Raw genomic sequence first — 22,542 nt, 5'->3', positions numbered from 1 at the left:
TTGAGGTACTGAGCTTCACCCTGTTTCTCAGGAGCCATTCACACTAACCTGGTCTTAACAGACTCAGCTGCAGCCCTGTAGTTCAGGCACTCAGAGGGTTGCCTCAGTGTGGTCCCTTCCCAGGAGACCCCCCAGCTGGCTCCTGCTGACTTAACTCCTTGCTGTCTGGTTGTCTTAGCCATTCATCAACTGAGAATTTGATTGCCTGAGTCACCAGAAGACAACGTGAGGAGGGAAGGTGGCTTCTTTAACTCTGATCAGATTTTTAAAACATTCAAAAATACGATGTGAGGCACACACATCCTGTGCCCAGAGCAGTGCCTGGCCTTGTCCAGCAGGCCGTGAGCACCAACCCGCTCATTCCTACCCAGGCTATTGCCGACTAAGCTTAAGGGTCAGTTCTAGGTTCTCCACTTATAACCATGGAGTGGAGACGCTGCCATAAGTGCTGGTCAAAGAGAATTATGCATCGTTTCAGGTAAGTGGCTCCTGTTCTAACAGGAGCTTCCACTGGGTGGTGGTCCAGCAATTGTCCATCCTTAGTTCATTGATGAAGCTGCTGGATCTTGGGTCTGGGATTTCTTGGGGTGCCCAGGACTAGGGTGAGCCTGTCCTCTCCCTGGCATTGCTCTTAAGCTGTAGTAACCATTAGGAAGGCTTACTCAGAGCCAGGCAAATGCAGCCCTGGAGTGGAACATTGTACTGTTATTAAGCCCTGAGAGGAGAAATGATGCTGCCATTGTTAGGTTATAGGGAAACAATGTATTCTACTGGTTGTTAGTAAATGCAGTGGAGGGGTCATCCAGTGGTGCTCTGGGACCCTTTACCAGCTCTGGCCTGAGGTCCTTGAGCTGGGCAGAGGAGGCGCCTCATCCTTACTGGATTCCACTGCCTGGTTGTTGTCCCACCCCCCGCCCCCCACCCCGGGGGACAGAAGGGACAGGCCTAAAAGTACTCTGTCTTCCTGGCTTCTAAAGAGAAGCCCAGAAATGTGGATGATGAGGAAACACTTGCTTGGGAAGGTCTGCCATTGCAAAGTCGTGGTTTGGCACCCATGCATGCAAGGAAGATTTCTTCCTTCCTAACTGGAGGTGTCTGGTATGGAGCATTCCCTTGGGCCCCACGGGGATCCCTTTCTCTTTAATTGTAGGGGTTTATGTGCTTTCCAGTCCTGTTGGTAAAAGAGACATAAACTCTGTGAGTGATCGTCCCATTCACAGAAAGCCCGCATTGGTTCTCAGCACAACCCTGAGAGTATGGCCACCTCATCTGTAGGCTGCGCCTTCATCAGCCCAAGATGTCTCAAAAGTTTCACCCAACCGCTGACGTCTACCAAGGGCTGGTCCTGCCTTGCCTCTGGTAAGACTGACTCTTTATGGCCTCAGCAGGAATGTCATCAACAGAGGATGGAGCAGAGCCACAGGACCAATGGATGATGGAGTCCGTCTGTTGGTGTCACCAGGCTAAACTTCCACTTCTCTACTCCACAGAGCCCTGAGAACCTAAAAATGCCTGTGAGAAGTTTCTTTAATGGTCTTACTGGCAGTTTCTCTTTAAACTGCAAGCTGCTCTCGTTACAAGGAGCACACTGGTGAATGAAAAAAATCCATCATTTTGCTTCTGTGTTCTTATATTTCCTGGGATGTGGACACGTCACAGTTGGAACCGAGAGCCCCTTATATAAAGAATTTAAAATAATGCTGGAAACATGACAGGTGACACACACAGATGGAGGGATCATGGGATGGCTTTTTCCTGCACACACACCCTCCCCCAGAATTTACTAGAAGTATCCTATAAAAGAGCACAGAAAATACTAAGTGCATGTGTTTGTGGCTTGGGGTGTTAATCTAAAGGTGCCATTTGGGGCTAAGAAATCCATGTGTGGTAGAGTGGTGTGGTTGCAGGTTCCCAGCACCCCCCACCCCAGCCTCCTCACCGCCTGAGAAGATTCAGGTCCATAAACAAAGAGGCTTAGCACAGAGCTGGGCCAGCTCTTCAGAGCATGTGACTGATTGGTTCTGTGTTCTCCTTGTGGCTGTGTGTGGAAGCCGTGTCACGTTCTAGGCTCTCCAGAAGTCCCATTTGCCTCTCCAGCTGAGTCTTGCATACTACATGTAGGGTTCCCTGCTGGCAAGTATTCCCTGAGCCAGGCAGGCTGGCTCTTCACAGTGCAGGGAGACCATTTTATTTCTCCTTAGACATACTGGGTTTTATGATGAGTATAGAGAAAAAATTATTCTAGAAGCTGGAAAATCCTCCCCACATCAGGGGAAGGAGACCTTGGAGATGGAAGCACTCGGCCCCCACATTCCAGAGGCCCCAACCACTAGCTAGTATGTCTGACATCACTGTCCTCCAACTCCTCGTGGGTTCAAAAGGGAGGTGGTCTATACGTGGCATTGCGACAAACCAGCAAGTCGTCAAGACCAGGGTGTCTTCACAGTGAGAGGAGGCATGCGAGCGCTGGTGCAAGGCATAACTGCTAGGAACTGTTAGGGTCGAGGTACCTTAGCCAGTCAACCACTGAGGTCTGTGTTCTGCCTTGCAGCTACATGAGGAGATGCCATCCATAAACAGGAATAGTAGTGATGTCCCAGTCATCCTTCAGGAAGTCAGCACACATCCATCCTCACCAGCCCTAAGCTTTTTGTGGGTGTGAGAACTCCAGGGAGATTCCTATCTGAGGGGTGGACACCTGTGAGCCCTGAACCCTGAGAGGCTACAACATGGGAACTAGGAGTTTAAGGCCAGTTTGTGCTACTTAAAGTCCACCTGAAACACTGAAACAAAAACCAAGACCAAGCAAATCAAATAAAAAGCATGATTTTCTAAAAAGTTTTATTTATTTATTTATTTATTTATTTATTTATTTATTTTGTGTACAATGCTCTGCCTGCATGTACACCTTCAGGCCAGAAGAGGGCAGAAGATCACATTAAAGATGGTTGTGAGCCTTCATGTGGATGCTGGGAATTGAACTCAGGACCTTTGGAAGAGCAGAACCTCTGGAGCCATCTCTCCAGCCACCAAAACATGATTAAAAAAAAAAAAAAGGAAGTATCTAGTATGGGAACAAGAGTATGGCCTCACTGCCATCTTCCCACAGGATTGTTCCCTGCAGGCTGTATTGTGTCTTTGCATGGGCAGACTGACAAATGAGGCCTACAAACAGAGCAGGTTTGTCCTTGGGACCCGGGACACTGGTGAGTGTTAAACATTTACAGCAGGGGCTCTGAGCTTGCAGCCCCATTCTTCTCACACCACCAGGTAATGGGTCATGTGTTCCACTATGAGAAATGTAGGACTTGCCTTGAACCTCCCCCCCCCCCCCCCGCCCTAAGGCTGGAGTTGCCATCTTCCTAAGATTCACAGATGCTCTACACTCTATGCAAAGCTCTGGACCTCACTGGCCACTCTGGCTTCTGCCTAGTGACCTGAGGTGTGCCAGGAGACCTCTATGTTGGTTTCCCTTTGGGCATCTAGAGTTTCCACATACTTGGCTTGGTTTTGCCTTTTCCCAGTTTACAGGTGTGAGCCATCAATCTGGAGGGATAGGCGTATGTATTTAGAAATTAATGTCTTAACTTTTTTTTAAGAGTTGCAAATGAAATATTCTTAGTCATAAAAACTGGGTAGAATTTTAGCTTTTAAAAAAGGATTGTTTTGAACCTTATGGAACTTTAACAGTTCATTGTCTTACAAAGTCAAGGTTGGTATTGGAATTTTAGGGAAATGCTTTAATCAATTAAAAAATTTTAAAATATAGATATCTCAACTATTGTCAAAGAAACTAAGCCAGTTTTATTAGTCAGGGTTCTCTACAGGAACATCACCAATATGATGGGGAAAACATATAAAATACTGTATTAAGTCAGCTTACATTAAAATAGTAACCGCTGAATCATACCTGGAGGCTGAAGAACCAGCTGTTGCTCAGTCCTTAAGGCTTGGTGCCTCAGCAGTAGGAGTCAGCCGCATGGCAGCTGTCTCTCAGTGGGGTGCCTGACAACCCCATGGTTGCTCAGTCTACAAACCTTGCAAGGTTCTTAGAGAGCCACTGGTTTTTAGCTCAGGACAGAAGGCTGGAAGAACACCTCTGTGATTCAAGACAATCTCTTAACTGTGAGCACCCCAGAAAGTAAAAGCAACAATGAAACTAAGTTACAAGATTTCAGTATATAATGGCACAAATTAATTCACAATCTAAAAGGGAGGAATTGGGGCATAGCAAGTAAGGTTTAGACAAAAAAAGAAGAAGAAGAAGAAGAAGAAGGAGAAGAAGAAACCCCAAATCCAGCAGGGCAAACAGTAAACCCTACAGCTCTACATCCGGCGTCTAGAACTTATGTGAGTACCATCTGGGTTCCAAAGGGGAGTAGATGTGCCTGTCCAGCTGTGCTGCCTGCAGAACTGTAGCTTCTCTCTTAGGCTGGCTTTATTTAGTGATTACAGCCTTCCCCAGCTGTCGTCTCTAACACGCTAGCATGTGTCCCCGCTATTTCTTTTTTGGTGGGGGGTGGTCTAGACAGGGTTTCTCTGTGTAGTCCTGGCTGTCCTGGACTCACTTTGTAGACCCCCTGCCTCTGTCTCCCAAGTGCTGGGGTTAAAGGCGTGCACCACCACTGCCCGGCCACAAATGGATTTATTAGACCAGCTTATTTTAATAGGAGCCAAGCTGTCCAGCGATGGCCATCTACACACCAGAGAGGCAGAGAATGCTGGTGGCTGCTGACTGCAAGAAGCTGGATTCTATAGCAGTCCCGATATGATGCTGAGAATTTGCATGCTCCCCAGCAGCAGGTAGGTGCAGGCACACTCACAGCACAAAAGGCACAGGTACACTCACAGCACAGGCTTTTTTCCTAAGGCTTTTTTTGGGGCCACTGCATGGGAGGCGCAGCTCACACTGAAGACGGCACTTTCCCTTCTAGTTCTCTTGGGGGCAGGGCCAGGGGGAGGGGGAAGGATACTCCACAGAAACAGGTGCATCGACTGTCAGTCCAGTGATGCTGGCAACCAAGACAGAGCATCACAGCTCATTTGCAGGCAGCATGATCTAATAGTTAAAAGCTCTGATTTCACACACAAAACAAATGATTAAATGAATAGATGAGGCTGCAGGATACAAAATCCTGAAAGTTTTTTCACTTTTTATTCAATAATCAAAAAGAAAATTCATTTACAATAGTTAAAAGATGAAATACCTGGGAATAGATTGGAAGGCTTTGCCAAGGTGTCCACTCTACCCAAAGCAATCTACAATACTTTGCTGCTGTTGTTCTTAGATTTTTTTGAGACAGGATTTCTCTGTGTAGCCTTGGCTGTCCTAGACTTGCTTTGTAGACCAGGCTGGCCTCAAATTCAAAGAAATCCACCTGCCTCTGCCTCCCAAGTGCTAGTCTCAAGGCATGTGCTACCACACCTGGCTTACAATCTACAAATTTAATACAATCTGAATCAAAATTCCAGGGGCGTGTCTTACAGAAATAGAAAATTCTGTTGTGAAATCTCAGGACCTCAAATAACCAAATGATGTCGAACGTAATCAAAGCACAGGCCTGTCACTTCACTTCAGAACAAACCGAAATGTAAAGTCATCCATCCGTGATGCAGGCGTGGAGACTCTGACCAGTTAGATAAAAGACCCAGTAAATAAACTCAACATGTATGGCTGAAAGATTATTAACAAAGGTGTCAAAACTGCCTTGTAAGGTGAAAAAAGCCTCTTCAAGTTGTGCTAGGAAACCTGCAGCCTGCATGCAGGGGGTGAAGTCGAACCACTTCTTTCTATTGTATGCAAAGTGTATCAAAAGCTTTTTTTTTTTTTTTAATTGTGAACTGGGCAGTGGTGGTGCACAGACCAATAAGCCCAGTACTCAGGAGGCAGAGGCAAATGGATCTCTGTGAGTTCGAGGCCAGCCTGGTCTACAGTGAGTTCCAGGACAGCCAGAGCTAAAACAGAGAAACCCTGTCTTGAAACTAGCCCCCCTCCAAAAAAAAAAAACAACAAAAAACCATGGTGTGTGTCCAAGTGAACACACACACACACACACACACACACACACACACACGTGCATATGCATGGGTATATATACCAGTGTAAGTGCCAATGGAGGCCAGAGTAGGATGTTGGACTCCCCAGTTGCAAGCCAGCTCCCCCACAAAGGGTGCTCAGGTCTGAACTCCTGTTCTCTGAAAGAGCAGTATGCGCTCTTAACCGTGGAGCCATCTCTTTACCCCTAAGTCCCCAGAGCTGATGAGATGGCCGAATTGCTAACAGCTTTTGCTGTGCACCCCTGATCACCTGAACTTATTCCTAAAAATGGCAGTGGAAGGAGAAAGCCAGCTCCCAAATGGTGTTCTCAACTTGCACCTGCATTGGCTTGTACATATGTACACACCCAGCACTCAGGACCACACATGGACCCGTGCACATGCAGGTGATCTGCGGGTTACCAGGGAGCAGGGCAGGTAACTGACACCACAGTGGCTTTATCCCTGAGCCACCTTCCACTGGGTAACTTGCCTCCTGGTAAGTCCATTTAATCAAAACTGCACTCATGTTTGGCCTGTGTTGCTGCAGGGTGCTACTTTTCACAATTGGGTGTCTATTTCCTTTAGTACAGAAATAGCAAGCCAGTCACAGGGTGAGTCTGTTGAGTGAAAGCACATTTACTCAATATCTGCTCTGACGGATGAGGGAGGACAAGGATTCAGAGACTCTGAGGTCGTCAGATGCCCTTAATCTTGGCTGGCAAGTACTGGGCTGGGCAGATCTCTTACTTTCTTCCCTCCTAAGTTCTGGACACTGGCTCTAGTGTCGACTTGGTGGAGTCATGTTAGCTACATACTTGGCTACACTTTGGGTGTACTCTGAAAGACCCTAACCTCCACCTCACTCGCCTCACTTGGGACCAATCACCTTACAGGTTAGCTGACAATACTTTGTTTAGTTAGCCAAGACATGTTACTCCCCGCCCCTTGTCCTCTGCTCTTGGTTTTCTTCTAAAAGACTGCCCTGAGAACAGGTCGTCGTCACGGTCAGGCTCCCAAGTCTTCTGTGGCCCTGTCTGCAGTTTGGAACCGGTGTTCAATAAACTCTCAGTGTCTCAGGGAGATCCTGAGAGTGGTTTGTGTGGCAGTTCTTGTACTAGAACAGTCTAAGCTCCGTGACATTTGTGTATGTTCTGGGATTTCTCTTGCTCTTGAATTTTTTTGGGGGGGAGGGGAGAGGGGGAACAGGGTTTCTCTGTGGAATTATCTTATTCTATTGTGATCATATAAAATATAATGAATTATTTCAATTTTCCTATATTTGTTAAAAACTTGCTTTGTGTCCTGATATATGCTCTGCTTTAGAGAAAGGCATGGTGGCACATGCCTGTAATCCCAGCACCCGGGAGGCAGAGACAGGTAGCTTCTCTGTGAGTTCGAGGATAGACAGCAAGGCTACACAGAGAAACTATCTAAAAAAAACTGAGTCCCAATAGGATGTCTTCCTCTCTGTCCCACTTTCCTGGTAAGTGAAGACATTCATGGGACATGCCCCTTGGGCTAGTGTCAAGATATAAGTGAGTATATACCATTTGAGTCTTTCTGCTTCTGGGTTAACTCACTCATTATGATCATTTCTAGCTCAATCCATTTGTCCACAAAATTCGGGAATTCCTTGTATTTAATAGCTGAGTAGTATTCCATAGTGTATATGTACCACAGTTTCTTTATCCATTCTTCTACTGAGGGACACTTAGGCTGTTTCCATGTTCTGGCTATTATGAATAAGGCTGCTATGAACATGGTTAAGCAAATGTTCTTATTGTGTGCTGGAGCATCTTCTGGGTATATTCCAAGGAGTGGAATAGCTGGTCTTGAGGAATTGCTGTGTTTCTCCCTAACTCTGGGAAATTCTGTTGTTTTTGTAAGAAATGTTTTCTGTGCTAAGGGCGCTCATTCCTGTATGTTCACAGCCACAGGTCTCAGCAGGGCGGTTGTCCTGACCTCCCCACTGTACTGCAGCTCTATCCTTGTTACGTTGTTTCAGTCTCACTACTTTGCCTTTAAGCTCAGCTAGTCTGTTCTATCCTTGATCTGCTGTTAAGACTTTCCATGGGTTTCTAAATTTTATTTTCATTTTGGGTATTTCAGACTGGCTTTTCTTCAGCAATCCTATCTTTTTATTGAATTTCTCTTTCATATCAATCTTCCTTATTGTCACTCAGCTGCTTGTGTTCTCAATTAGAAGTTTATCTCTGCCAGGTATGGTGGTGTGCCCATCATTAACACCAACATTTGGGAGGCAGAGGCAGGTGGAACTCTGTAACTCTGAGGTCAGCCTGGTCTCTCCAGTGTCTTCCATGTCAACCAGAGTTGTCTACAGTACTGAGACCCTGTCTCCAAAACAAGGCAGAGGAAGGAGTGTATGTGGGCATCATGGTGCATGCCTATAATCCCAGCAGGTGGGTCTCTGTGAGTGTGAGGCCAGCCTGGTCTATAAAGCAAGTCCAGGACAGCCAAGGCTACACAGAGAAACTGTCTCAAAAGATAAACAACAAAAAGAAAGGAAAGCTTTTCTTCCTGAGCACAGCTAACGTCGTTGCTGTAGGATTGGTGATTTTGGAGGAGTTACGTCGGCTTGCTTCTCATGCTTCTTATATGACTGCACTGGATTTAAGGTTTGCACATCAGTGATTATTTCATGTTTTATTAATCAGCTATATTCTTTCGGTTGAAGTATTCGCAGCACGGAATTTGGACGGGCTATAGTTGAAGTGTATAGTTCAGAAAACGGTTCCTCGGTGTTGGAGCTCAGGGTGCCTGGCGAAACCTCTGTGTTCCCTGAGACTATCTGCCGCAGCTGCTGGGTATTTTCACTGTGTAAATGCTGTACTAGTCAGTTAACAATGGTGGCACCTTGGACTTCAATAGCAGTTGAAGACTAAACCACAACAGGCAGCGGGGAGAGGAGAGAGACTGGAACGACCAAAACGTGTGAGATTCAAAACCCTTATTAGAGAATAAAATATTTTAAAGTTTATATTTATTTTTCCCCAAACTATTTTTTCTTAGTTACTGTTCTATCCATGTGAGGACACACCATAACCAAGGCAACTTTTAAAAGGAAGCATTCCATTGGGGGCTCACTTAAGGGCTTTCAGAGGGTGAGTCCATGACCATCAAGGCTGGGGGTATGGCAGCACACCGGCAGGCATGGCACTGGAACAGTAACTGTGAGCTCTCATCTGAGCCACAGGTTGCAGGCAGAGTGAGCAAAACAGCCTGGTGTGGGCTTCTGAGACCTTAAAGCACACCCAGTGGCACCCCTCCCCCAGCAGGGCCACACCTGCCCCAGCAGGGCCACACCTGCCCCAGCAGGGCCACCCCTCCCCCAGCAGGGCCACCCCTGCCCCAGCAAGGCCACACCTGCCCCAGCAAGGCCACACCTCTCAGTCCTTCCTAAACAGCTCCACTGACTAGAGACAAACATTCCAATATATGAGCCTATGGGGGCTGTTTTCACTCAAACCATCAGAGATCAGTATTTTCTCACTGGAACTTGTGTATCACAGTGACTGAAAAGTACATTTTTTCCCCAATTTCTTTGCATAAATTATATTGAAGATTCTCAAAGGGGTGAGATTATAGAAAATGTTTTTAAATACAAGGTAGATGCATGTTGCATCCAAATCTGAGAATCCATGTGAGTATGTGCAATGGCAGTTTAACTTAAAACTATCAATTCTATAGATATTTATAATAATAAATGATAATAGTTTTATTTCTATCCAAATCCTTGTTTGTAGCCTGTGTGTCTATTAGCTAAAATGTAGTAATAATAAGCAGGGACATGTGTGAAAATTATGCTAATGAAATGCAGTCTTTGGGTTTTATGTAGGTAAATTCTATATTAATATGGACATTTTTAACACTAATGCTTTTACAGATGCTGGCACAATATTTATTAAAAGGTGAAAGAAACACACAACTGTCAAAAGTGCAGAGTGTCGACAGAGAGCTGAAGCACAGGTGGGGGTCTACTCCCCAACTCCTCAGTCACGTCACAGAAGAGGCTTTCTTCTGAAAGACAGGAAGAGCCAGAGGTTGGGGAGCACTAGTGCCAACTGGCCTCCTGAGCTGGGCAGGAGAGGAGAGCCTTCTAACCGCTGGCCTGGGGAGCTGGGCAGGAGAGGAGAGCCTTCTAACCGCTGGCCTCCTGAGCTGGGCAGGAGAGGAGAGCCTTCTAACCGCTGGCCTCGGGAGCTGGGCAGGAGAGGAGAGCCTTCTAACCGCTGGCCTCCTGAGCTGGGCAGGAGAGGAGAGCCTTCTAACCGCTGGCCTCCTGAGCTGGGCAGGAGAGGAGAGCCTTCTAACCGCTGGCCTGGGGAGCTGGGCAGGAGAGGAGAGCCTTCTAACCGCTGGCCTCACCATTCTGGCATGCAGCGGGAAGGGGTCAGGAGTGACCACCCGCCTGAGGAACCACAGGCAGGTGATGGCTGGGGGAAGTCCGTTTTCTTTAAGGGTGTGGCTCCCAGTGGGCAGCCCCATACCTGGGAGTATATGAGCAGCACAAAGTAGAATTAGTGGGTTGTTAAAAAAAAGAAAAATGGGATGCAAAGTTGGGGTGGTGTGGGGAGCTGGGGGTGGAACTGGAGGAGCAGTAAATACATACGGTATTAAAGTCTCAAAGAACTGCTTTTGTTTTGAAAAGCAAGCAAGCAAGAAGAACCTCGCACTTCTCACTGCACTTCCAGTGCTGTCTCCCAGGCCTCAGAGGACTGTAGCCCTGACACCGTGAGTCAAGATAAGCCTCTTCTCCCGGACACTGCTTGTCACGTATGTAGTCACACTAATAAGAAAGGTAGCTAGCTTGTAAATCTCCTTAAGAAACTAAGAAACTTATATAAAAAAGAACAAGTCCGACAAGAACGGCACACACAGAGGGTACACTTGGTTGATGCTGCTGACAGGACCTGCTGGGCAAACGCTGCTCTATCCATGTGGTCCTGAGAAGTCCATGGAAGCCAGGCCTCGAATGGTGCTGGATTATTCTGGTTATGAAAGGTCACAGGGTGTTCATGGTTTTTAAAAAACGCTGACAAGGCAGTGGTGGCACACTAGGGAGGCAGAGGCAGGTGGATCGCTGTGAGTTTGAGGCCAGCCTGGTCTACAAAGTGAGTCCAGGATAGCCAGGGATACACAGAGAAACCCTGTCTTAAAAAAAAAAATTGCTGACTTTAGTGTGCATGAGGAGACCGGGTGTCTGCACCATGTCAAAGAAACTCAGCTGGCAATTATAAATGTTCTTGGCTGTTCTGTCAGTTGAGGACAGAGTATAAGGCTGGAAAGTAAAATTTTTGAGCCGTATCTATAAATATGCAGGTATAAAGTTTAATGTGCTTAGAAAGTTTAAAGAAACAACGAGCTTGGGGCTTCTGACTCAGTGGAAGATGAAGCGGACAGCAACCCACTTAGCAAGCAGTTACCTTTTGGGAAGAATTATATAATTTTCTTTCATGTATCTTTATTTTCAAAAATTTCTAAAGTGCACATGCATTATTTTTAAAATAAAACAGCATTTCTTAAAGACAACACCATTCAGTTAGATGTAAATTTGACTCCGCTGAATCAGGACATTACACGGTTCACTCCTTTACCCAGGAAAGCAGCGTCTGCACGCTGTCTGTCTGTCCAGCCTCCCTCAGCTGCCTCCAGCTCCGTGGCAGGGGCTCTGTTCTGCTGTGGATGTATGACAGCCTCGTGGCAGGGGTTCCCAGGACACAGGGACAGTGCTGCCAGCTATGCACAGTACATACAGCTCCCAGCCAACCATGTGCCTAGGTTTATCTTGTATTCAATGAGGACTCATTTGGGCACAGCCACTGGGGTTGTGAAAATACATTTTAAGAAAAATAAATATTCTGCATAATGTATTTACAAGGACCCATTATTGTGCTCCTCACCCAGTCGCTGCAAGATGGACGCCACTGTCCGACGAGGGACAATTGTGTTCTTGGTTGCTTGTCAGCTCAGCACAAACAAACGGTGGGGCTGAAAATCCAAAACGCTTTTTTGATCCGTATTTAAAAATATACAAAATTGCAAATTTTATAAGCTGAGAAGAGTTTCAAGAAAGAAGTACAAATGGCTTCGGGCTCTCCTCTCTTTCACTGCTGCTGCACAACGGCCAGAACACCTTCCGGGTCCCGTCAGGCTCTCCCGGAAGTGAGGGCCGCACAAGTACAGCCTGTCACGGATCCTGTCATCACCTTGTGTCAAACAATACTTAAACCAACTACAGGACACACAGAAAGCACAAGGACACTGTGGACAGGGCACGGGGCTGAGGGCAGCACTAGAACTTGAAGAGGTCGATGAAGTGCTCAGGGGACACAGGAGTGAAGCAGCTGTCGGGGTCAGCCGCGGTGCAGGGGTGTCCTGAGTCCTGAGGAGAGAGCAGGGGTGGGTTAGGACATGGCCCACTTTTACAGAAACAGCCCCTGCTATTTGCTGAGTGGATCCCAATCCTTCCACTGCCACGTGAATGCCATAGCTGGGAAATCAGTACTGGGTGGCCCCAGGGGAAGTCTAACAGCAGGTGACAATGTTTCAGCTCTGGAGTCCCCTGTAAGACACGGAAACTGCAGACCTCTGCCTCCTCCCACCCCCACCCGCATATCCTGCTTCCTGCTTCCTTTTGTAGGCTTTGAGGGTAGGTCTCCCTCGGTACACAAAATGGATGGGACACCACAAGCATTGTCTCAAGCAGTGTGTAGAGTTGGTGTTGTCCACAACCAAGGAGCTGCAGTTATTTTTAGTAGAAGTGATAAGAGAAATCTAAGATTTGCAGAGAGCTGGCGCCATCTGGAGAGGCTCAGCGTGGTTGGAGCAGCTCCTCCGGCCTCCAGCAGACCACCTGAGGCGCATGGGTGGTTCTTACGTCAGCTTTCTGGTTAGCAAGAGCTGAACTTATCAGAGCTGTCACCTGACAGAGCGAGGACAGTGCACAAGATGGAAAAGCACACAGGAAGTACCTTCAACAACCAAGCAAGGTGGTAGTCCTTGGACACCATGGAGCGGTCAGCAAGGGAAGCAGCAAAGGAGGAAAAAGAAGAGGAGGGTTAGACGGAGCGAGGCGTCCAGGTGTGAGGCCCGCACTGTGGAGACTAAGACTGAGTAAATCTGACCAACATGAGGCACTGTGGAAAGATGGAGCATGACCGCAGACTCCACCCTTACACGTAAACGTAGCCCAGGACAGAGCCAGGCATGGTAGCTGCTGCTTCTAATCCAGAGCCTCACAGCTCTGGGAGGCAGAGGCAGGTGGGTCTCTTGTGAATTAGAGACACAATTAGTCTACATAAAAAGTTTCAGGCCATCCAGGGCCACAGAGTGAAAAAGTACTCTCAAGGAATAAATAAAAATAAAGAAAAGACAGCCTAGGGTAAGAGAAACAGTTCCGTTTGTTTTTACATTTCCCTTTTTCTGTTGTTTGGTTTGGTTTTGTTTTGTTTTTCAAGACAGGGTCTCTCTGTGTTAGCCTTGGCTGTCCTGGATTCACTTTGTAGTTTTTACGTTTCCCAAACTGACAACGTGGAAGTCTGTAATACTTAATTCTTTGTTGAAAAATGCATGAAGCAGTCCTCATATTTCCATGAAAGAAAAAAGACTCGGGGGGGGGGGGGGGGGGGAAGCCACTGTCCTGGGGTCTGCTCTGTGATGGGCAATGTCTGCTGTCATTCCTGTGTGGCCAGCAGCCCTGAGCACTTCTGTGCTCTCTACTGCGCCTCTGTCTCTGCCCTGCTCGGGAGTGGCTGCCCTTTCAGCTCTGCAGCCGGGGCGGGTAGAGGGGCTCTGGGACCCCTGCCAAACCACAGGCTTGCGTCACTGCCTCCCATTAAGTGGCTGGCCCTCTCTCAGCTACTGACATCCTGAGACAAGACAGGGGCACAGGTAGGCCATGCCCTGCCATGGCTTCCCTAGCCCTCTCTGAGCCTACAGTTTCTGATCGGTGTCACCCGGTGTGGAACTGAGTAGGGCTGGAGGGCCAGGTGCACACACTGACCGGCCGCCGCAGTGTTGGCAACCTGGGTGGAACAAATGACTATACCTCGGGAGCAGCTGGAAAATTCTGAGTACAGTGGAACTAGAACGGATGGAAAACCAGCTTGGGGGGAGGCACAGGTCCCCATAAGGACAGGCACAGACACGATGCGGCTCAGCCATACTGTGGCTCTTGAGCATACCCAGGGCCATGTGAGGACTAGCCACCACACTCTTCACACTCCTGATAGGCTCCAAGTTCCCTGAGTGTCTCAGTCAACAGTGCTTCTCAGGAAGCTGAGCCGCCACCACAGCAGGCACCATTTTTCAAAGCTGCAACACAGGTCTACCTGTCAGGCTGCACACTGCCACACCTGTAGCACACTTGTCCCCCGGGCCTGCCTGACAGAAAGACACTGCTTGTGAACAGTGGCACCCCTCGGCAGAGCGGGTGGGCTTCCTTCCATTTTCTGAGCAGAGCTTCTGGAAGGGTAGTAGGTAGGGCCTGTTAACATGACTCCCTGCCGGCCTCTGTCTGCCTCCCAGAATGGCAAAGACCATCAGGGGTTGGCCCTTTAATGACTTCTGAATCTTCATTATGGGACCACGATGGCAGGTGAGGCCAATTAAATATAGAAATTTATAGGGCAATGCTTTGGAAAACAAAGTCATCTTCTAGTTAAAAATTTGAGCAGCACATACTGCCCAACAAGAGACGATACGCGTTTCTCTGTGTTGTTTTCTTTAGCAGAGAAGAAAAGTGCCAAGGAAAACAAACTACCATATACACAACTAAAAGCCTTCAATCCCACGATTCAGCTCTTCCCGCACACACACTCCCACATCTTTCTATTGTATAGTGAAGACAGTCTTTGGGAGGAAATGGGAGCCTTCTCTAGGAGACATGCTAGTCCGCACTGAACATCAGCAGCCTCACCTACTCTCACAGGCTCAGGCACAGGGCCTCATCTTCTCAGAGCACGCAGTGACATAGCGGAGTCCTGGGAGCTGCTGCTGAGCACAGCCAGGATCGCGCTGACGCAGGGTCAAAGCGGGGCTCCTTTTGTGCCATGTCTGGCAAGAGGACTCTAGAGAGCTGCCTTCTGCATGTATAACCTCACCAAGGAACCGAGGACAAGCTGAACCTAAGATGACCCTGTTCTCAAGAGAACGTGGTGTAGAGACGGGCCTGCCTGCTGCAGAGACACTGCGCACGCTTGGCATTTTTAATTATGAGAAGACAGGCCCAAGGGCACAGAGGACAGCCTCCTCAGCTGCTCCTGCTGGAGACCTCAGCAACTACTGCTCCAGCCCTGTGAAAACATCACCCAGGAGCAGCAGCAGCCGTACTCCTCGCCACAGCTCTGGACCATCAGCATAAAAAAGAGTTAGAAGTGGATTTTGAGCCAGACGCAAGGGCACACGCCTTTAATCCCAGTATTTAGGGAGGTGGATGCAGGCAGATCTTTGTGAGTTCGAGGCCAGCCTGGTCTATAAAGCAAATCCCAGACAGACAAGGCTACACAGAAAACCTCTGTCTCAAACAAGTAAAGAAAAAAACAAAACAAAACAAAACCCAAAGAAATGGAGTTTGATATGAAAATTTTTAACATTTTGTTTGTTTTTGTAAAACAGGGTTTCTCTGTGTAGCCTTGGCTGTCCTGGACTCATTTTGTAGACCAGGCTGGCCTTGAACTCAGAGATCCACGTGCCTCTGCCTCCCGAGTGCTGGGAGCCATGAGCCACTAGGCCTGGTGAAATGAAAACAAATGTTGATGTTGTCCTCCGCCAACAATTTAGAGCTTGCCTTGTGCCCCATTGCAAAGCAAAACCATGTAGGCACATCACAGCAGCTACCAGGGAAAGAAGTCACACACAGGCTCTCCTGTGCTATGGGAAACATGCTACTGTAAGCAGAGAACACGTAGGTGGTGAGACTCCAAGAGACAGCGCAAGAGGATGCAGGACTCTTGCCTTACTGTTCAGATACGGAAATTCCTGATAGCGGCGTTTAAGTTTTCCACTAATGGGTCAGTCTTGTGGATAAAAAATTTGTCTTGTTAAGTTTTCACATTTACTCTAAAGCCTGTTTTCCTGTGGCCCTACTGTATAACGTAAGAACTTGGCTAAAGGCTTGCCCTGACCCCTGCAGAGAATGTTCTGAGGCCACATGCAGACAAGGTTAAGTCTTCAGGCTAAGCGTGAGGTGCCCAAAGCCCTGTTCAGAAGGACGCTCAGGAGCCGCCTCTTCCCATCACACCTCCTAGGCTACACTCCAGCCAGAACAGTGCCTCCATTCCACGGTGTGCGGCACTTCAGATGTCAGCAATGCTGACTTTACAACACAAGCGTCCGTCTTCTTGGGCGCCCCTTGCCTCCCCTCCCCAGTCTCTAACACAGTCCCCATTCCCTTCTTACCTTTCTACTCCAGGGTTAGCTTAATCATAGCTTGTCACTGAACTCTCATCCTCACATTCCAAGAGTGTATTTTAAGTCATTACCTTCCAGAAGAGAATGCTGCAGTGCCGACAGAAATGTAAAGTGTCTCCATACTGTTCTTTAGTTGGATAATATTTCTGAAGTGTAAAATACATCAACTTCCATTCAATATGACCTTTTTCTGAAAGGATCAAATGTCTACAAAACTAAAAAAAAAAAATTCTGTTTAGAAGTATTAGATGAATTTTTTTTTTTTTACAACATGCACTAGGTGTTTGCTTTTTTTTTTTTTTTTTTTTTTTTTTTTTTTACAGGCAGAGCAGTACACAAAACATTTTAAGATCTGGAATTAAACTTACTTGGATTAAATCAATGAGGAACAAGTCAAGCAAACCGTACTGTTCCTACATAGTGACAGCAAGCAACCAAGAGCCAGACAGAAGGCAGCTCTGGATTGAGGTCTGATAGTTGGTGATGCCGTGTGTTTACTTGGTAAGAGACTTGAACGCAGGATAAAAAAGGAACACTCACTACTTAACTTGAGACTGGATAATGGATTTGAAAAAGCAGTTCTACTGCCAACACACACAAATGGTTAATGTCCTCAAAAAGAGATGGCAGCAACCTGAAGTGGAAAGATGCACCACGTTGTACTGACTTGGATAGCAACAATTAGAGAGCCAGGCAACAGCAAGTGCTGGGGAGGGTGCAGGCAATCAAAAGACTGGTACACTTCTGGTAGGAATGCAAAAAGGTGTGGCCACTAGGAAACAGTGCAAGCTCCCCAAGGACTAAACACAGCAACTGAATTGTAATGCCACCAGGAAACTACTTTAGAGAAATGAAAAGCAGGTCCACACAAACTCATCCATGGAAGCCCACAGCAACAACCCTCATAGCTACAAGGCAGAAGGAAACCCAGTGTCCATGACCAAATGAGTGGGTAAACAAATATGGTGTGTCCAGAAACTGGAGTCTTTGAAGTTTTGATTCCTGCTACAGACCATCCTGAAGGGCATTATGATGAGGGGGAAGATGACGTCACAACAACCTGACTGTATGTTCTGTTGACATCACACATCCAAACCAGGAACTCCAGTAAGTGGAGATGAGTAAGGTTGCTCAGGACTCAAGTGGGCTGAGATGACAGCTGACAGGTACAAGGCTCCTGAGGCAACAATGATGTCTGAAAACCAACTACAGTGACAGAGATACAAGCTGGACAATATCTTTTTTTAATTAATTATTATGTAAACAGTGTTCTACTTGCACGTATACCTGCACATGAGAAGAGGGCACCAGATCACATTATAGATGGTGTGAGCCACCATGTGGTTGCTGGGAATTAAGAGCAGACAGTGCTCTTAACCGCTGAGCCATCTCCCTAGCCCCAACTGGATAATATCTTAATGAAGGTGTTACCAATATAATCTGGGCCATGAGAAAATAGAGTACATGGCCGGATCAGAACCATGTGTGTGCTACATAGGTGACTGTGCGGCTGATAGGCTGTGCCCTGGTTCATTTATGAAGACACCCTCGTCTAAGTTTGCAACTGCTTTTTTGAGTGTTTTGTTTCTCTCTCTCTCTCTCTCTCTCTCTCTCTCTCTCTCTCTCTCTCTCTCTCTCTCTCTTTTAAAGATTTATTTATTTATTATTAGGTATACAGTGTTCTGCCTGCATGTACATCTACAGGCCAGAAGAGGGCATCAGATCATATTACACATGGTTGCTGGGAATTGAACTCAGGACCTTTGGAAGAGCAGGCAGCCCTCTTAACCACTGAGCCATCTCTCTCCAGCCCTGAGTGTTTTGTTTCTTATAACTAAAAACAATCACATGTACAACTTGTAACCAGCCATACCTTTTAAGGGCATTGGCTAGAAATGATAATGGAACAAATGAGGGGATCTTGCTTCTGCTACAATTTGAAGAGAAGACGGTTTGAAAGCAGAGGGGGCCAATTACAGGCCCGGCTATGGCAATTTCTGTGTCCTTTAAGCACCATGCAAACATTAGTTTCTAGAGATAAAAATATCTCTGCCTTTTGTCTTCCCCTCACTGTGGCATGCCCGCCAGTGTTCACAGGAAGGCCACACTCCCAGATGGTTTTCTTCTACGTAAGGACCTGCAGTCTTTTTGTTAGTCCCACATCCATACCAGATGTTCACGTCAAACACATCTAGCCAATGGCTCCTTCTGATGTCACTATGGACTGTCACTCCATGACCTGCATAGCCTTTAGCTTCCGCTGAGGTGCTACCTAATCTACACTGTTTGTTTGACACTAACTCTAAACTACTACTAACCCTGGGAATTCAGGGTCCTACTGGCAGTCACTCAGGAAGAAATGCTAGTAACATCTTGCAGATTCACTCTTGTGATTCAATCAAGAACACGTACACCAAAAGATGCACTTGTAGGTGCTAATCGCAAATTGTAGCCTAACTTCTCACAGAATGTAACTACTGCTGCAAACAGACCTTTAAAGTGTCTGTCAACAACTCCAAGGACTCACGAACAGTCAGCAGATGTCCTGAAGGTGTGTCTAGTATCTGGATGTCTAAACACTTGCCAGGCACTCTGGTAGCCCGCCTGGGTCCCAGCTCCTCTCCCTGCGTGATGCACAGAGCCCATCCCAGACACACTTAGTCATCATCTTGCCCATGGTTCTAACTCTTTCCTCCAAAAGATTATTCAGCCTCTCCTGCACTTCTGATGTCAACTCAAACCCAGTCTCAGCGAGGAGAGGGCAGAATCACCGTCGCTGGCTGAGGAAGATGGTAAGAAGGGAATATGAAAGGACAGATGGCTCATCACCCAGGGGTGCAATGGACACCTCCTGCTCAGATGAAGTAGTAGCCCAACCCTTTCGCTTCTCCCAAGGCAGCCCACCCAGCAGTGCTCAGGCCCAGCCTCTGCTCACACTGTCCAATGCACCTTCTGTCATGCTCAGCCATCGTCCTAACCGCACTGCTCCATGGCTGAGGCTCCAGAGCTTCCTGAGCTCTCACAGCCTTGCTCTAGGTCCCTGTAAGCATTTCCTCAGGGCTCTGCTTAGGCCTCTCCCAGGGTCCTGACTGGACATGTTCCTGACACCACACCTTTGCTTCTCTGGGAAAGTCTTTTATTCGGCCTCCTCATGCCCACATCAGTGTTTCTCTCAAATAAGATCCAGAGGGTCACTGAAAAGGTGCCCTGTGTTCCAGACACTTCACTGGGTTGTCTAAGCTAGCTGGATAGAGTCTTAAATGTGGCTAAGACTTTTGATTCCTTTCTTCATGAGACCTACTTTCTACTGTCCATACTTGCTATGAAGCAGGCACATTTTTACCCAACTTCACAACGCTCCTGTATCTCGGTCATGTCCACACCTATAAGACAGACGACATATAACTTGCCCCTTCCTATCCCTGTATGGAATAGACACCGTTTTATGCAATAGGCCAGCGATGCCTAGACATTGCAGAAAAACACAAATGGGGACTTCACTCTGGAGCAGTGCACACTGAGGACCTCGAGATGGTGCCACCAAGTGGGAAGCATGGGAGCTACAGGGGACCCAGTGACTCTTCCAGGACAACACGCTGACAGAGGCAGAGCTAGAGTGTAATTTATTAGGTAAAGAGAACGCCATGGCCTTTGACCAGTGAGTGTTATAAATACAGCTCAGCTAGCCACGCTATTTGGTACTAGGCCATTTTCAGAATTATGGTTCCTTCTCAGTCTGAAAGATGAGCCTTGTACCTGACAGAATTCAGAAGCAGCTTCAGAACATTCTAGCTACTATCAAGTCTCTGGGTATGGAGTTCACATCCTCCCAAGTCCATCTGAGCACAAGAGACCCTGCAAAGGGACCAGCCGACCTGACTTACAGGTGCTGAGCCACACTCACCTGCTTCTCAGCAAAGTGGTACTGACACAGTTTCTTCCACAGCCGCCTGTCCTCACTGAGCATGTACAGGGTTGGTGTCACCTGGCCCAGGGTGACAATGTCCCAACCATCTGAGAAACGGTACAGGATGTTGTTCAGCATGTGCAAGGGCAGGTCACTGAGTGTGAGGCCAGTGTTCACCTGCTAAAAGGAAACACAGCGGGGTCAAGTGGAGAAAACGCATGCCTTCCTTCAGCAAAAAAAGCACTGGCCACGCAGGACAGACAACTTCAACTAGCTACAGGCAGGAAGCTGTGCGCCTCAGTGGTACATCAGTCTGGCAGCTTCACTGCTGTGCACAGTTGCCTCCTAGGGTCTAGCGCACAGCAAGTCCCTGTGCTCAGGAAGTTGAACCCTTGGGCATTCCCAGCTCTATGCTAACTAGAAGAACACCTGGAAAATGGTGGAAATGTGGAGCTGTTGATGAAACCCTTGATGGAAACAAGGGCCTTGAGGTGGCCCACACCATGACCCATCCAGGGACAGGCCAAGGTCTGTGACGTCTCCCCGGCTTTATTTGTATGTATCTTTAAATCTGAATTTCCTCTGCACTGACCACTTAACATCTTTATGATATACAATGTGGTGTCTGATTAACACAAAACAAACAAGTGCAAAGTAGACTGTGAAAGAGAACGCCCACCAGCTGCCATTCATCTGATGGGCTAATTCACAAATGCTAGAGATCACATAACTCAGTGAAGGACCCAACAAATACTATTTTTAACTGGGTAAGTTAAAGGGATAGACATTTCTCAAGAGGATCTGCAATAGCCAACATGCATACACAAATACTTAATATCACTAATAATCACCGAAATACTAATCAAAACCATAATAAGTCACCATCCCATACCAATTAGAATGGCAATTATTAAAACAGCAAAATAGCAAATGCTGGTGATGGAGAGAAAGAGGAACTCTCATAGACTATGGAAACAAATGTAAATTAGCAGAGAGAACAGCAGCCTGGAGATTCCTTGTGGGGGTTGGTGGGGGAGAAAGACACAGAATCACCACATGACCCAGCAATGTTGCCAATGGGTATGCAGCCAGCCAGCCAGCCAAAGGAACTGCAATAGCATGTTATAGTGGCAGGACTCATGCAGCCAAGACATGAAATCACCCTAGTGTCCACTGACACATGATTTAATAAAGAAAATGTCTTATATATTATTCAGTCACAAAAGTAATGAAATTCTATCATTTTTCAGTTATGTAAATAAAGCCATAGGTTATCCTGTAATATGAAGGAAGTCAAGAATAGTAAGAAAAAATAGCACATGTTCTAAGTTAGATGCAGAAATGAGAAAACTGGTCTCAAGAAGTGGACAGTGAAACAGCGGGTACCACGGTCTGGGAAAGACAAGGAGGGGAGAGGATATGCGGCTAACGGGTCCAGGGACACATTTAGATAGGGGAACTGACCTCTTTTTCTTTTTCTTTTTCTTTTTTTTGGAGACAGGGTTTCTCTGTGTAGCCTTGGCTGTCCTGGAATTGCTTTGTAGACCAGGCTGGCCTCGAACTCACAGCGATCTGCCTGCCTCTGCCTCCCGAGTGCTGGGATTAAAGGGGGGACGACTGACTTCTACAGCTCATTTGCACAGTGGTATATAACTATGGTTGACTAAAGCTCATTGAAAATATCAGAGAGAGGGAGTCCTATGGAAAAGTGGGGGGATAGAAAGACCCAGGGGACAGGAGCCCCACAAGACCAACAGACCCAACAAATCTGGGCCTAGAGACAGATGCACCAAGGGCCATACATGGAAAGGACCTAGGTCCCTGCCCAGATGTAGCCAATAGGCAGCTCAGTCCCCATGTGAGTCCCCTAGTAAGAGGAGCAGGGGCTGTCTCTGCTGTGGACTCTGTTGCCTGCTCTTTGGTCACTTCCCCCTCGTGGGGCAGCCTCGTCAGACCACAGAGGAAGAGGATGTAGGCAGTCCTGATGAGACCTGATAGACTGGGATCACTTGGTAGAGGAGGAGGGCTCCCCTTTCTGAGGACTAGGGGAGGGGGAGGGAGGATGAGGGAGGGAGGATGGGACTGGGAGAAGATGAAGGAGGAGGCTATGATCAGGATGTAAAGTGAATAAATTTTTAAAAAATTAATTTAAATTAAAAAGAAAA

General features: G+C 47.2%; 1 protein-coding gene across 4 annotated transcripts in view; it reads right to left on the bottom strand.

The window, feature by feature from the left end:
- Positions 1-11,366: 11,366 nt before the first annotated feature.
- Positions 11,367-22,542, bottom strand: part of FBXO25 (F-box protein 25) — a 32,155-nt gene continuing 20,979 nt past the window's right edge. For 2 of the 4 annotated variants that reach the window (XM_084760446.1, XM_084760447.1), the window contains 4 exons: positions 20,375-20,557; positions 16,542-16,685; positions 13,032-13,058; positions 11,367-12,442 (listed from right to left, as the gene is read on the bottom strand). In XM_084760446.1, coding sequence (XP_084616572.1) covers positions 12,353-12,442; positions 13,032-13,058; positions 16,542-16,685; positions 20,375-20,557 — 444 coding nt within the window. In that variant the 3' untranslated portion in view covers positions 11,367-12,352. The remainder of the gene's footprint in view (positions 12,443-13,031; positions 13,059-16,541; positions 16,686-20,374; positions 20,558-22,542) is intronic. The other 2 variants (XM_084760448.1, XM_084760449.1) reach the window with 2 other exon arrangements.

The sequence above is a fragment of the Acomys minous genome (genome assembly GCF_964271855.1).
Source record: "Acomys minous genome assembly, chromosome: 15".
Classification (NCBI taxonomy): Eukaryota; Metazoa; Chordata; class Mammalia; order Rodentia; family Muridae; genus Acomys; species Acomys minous.
Note: the sequence above shows the minus strand (reverse complement) of the source record. Positions and strands in the feature narration are given on the sequence as shown.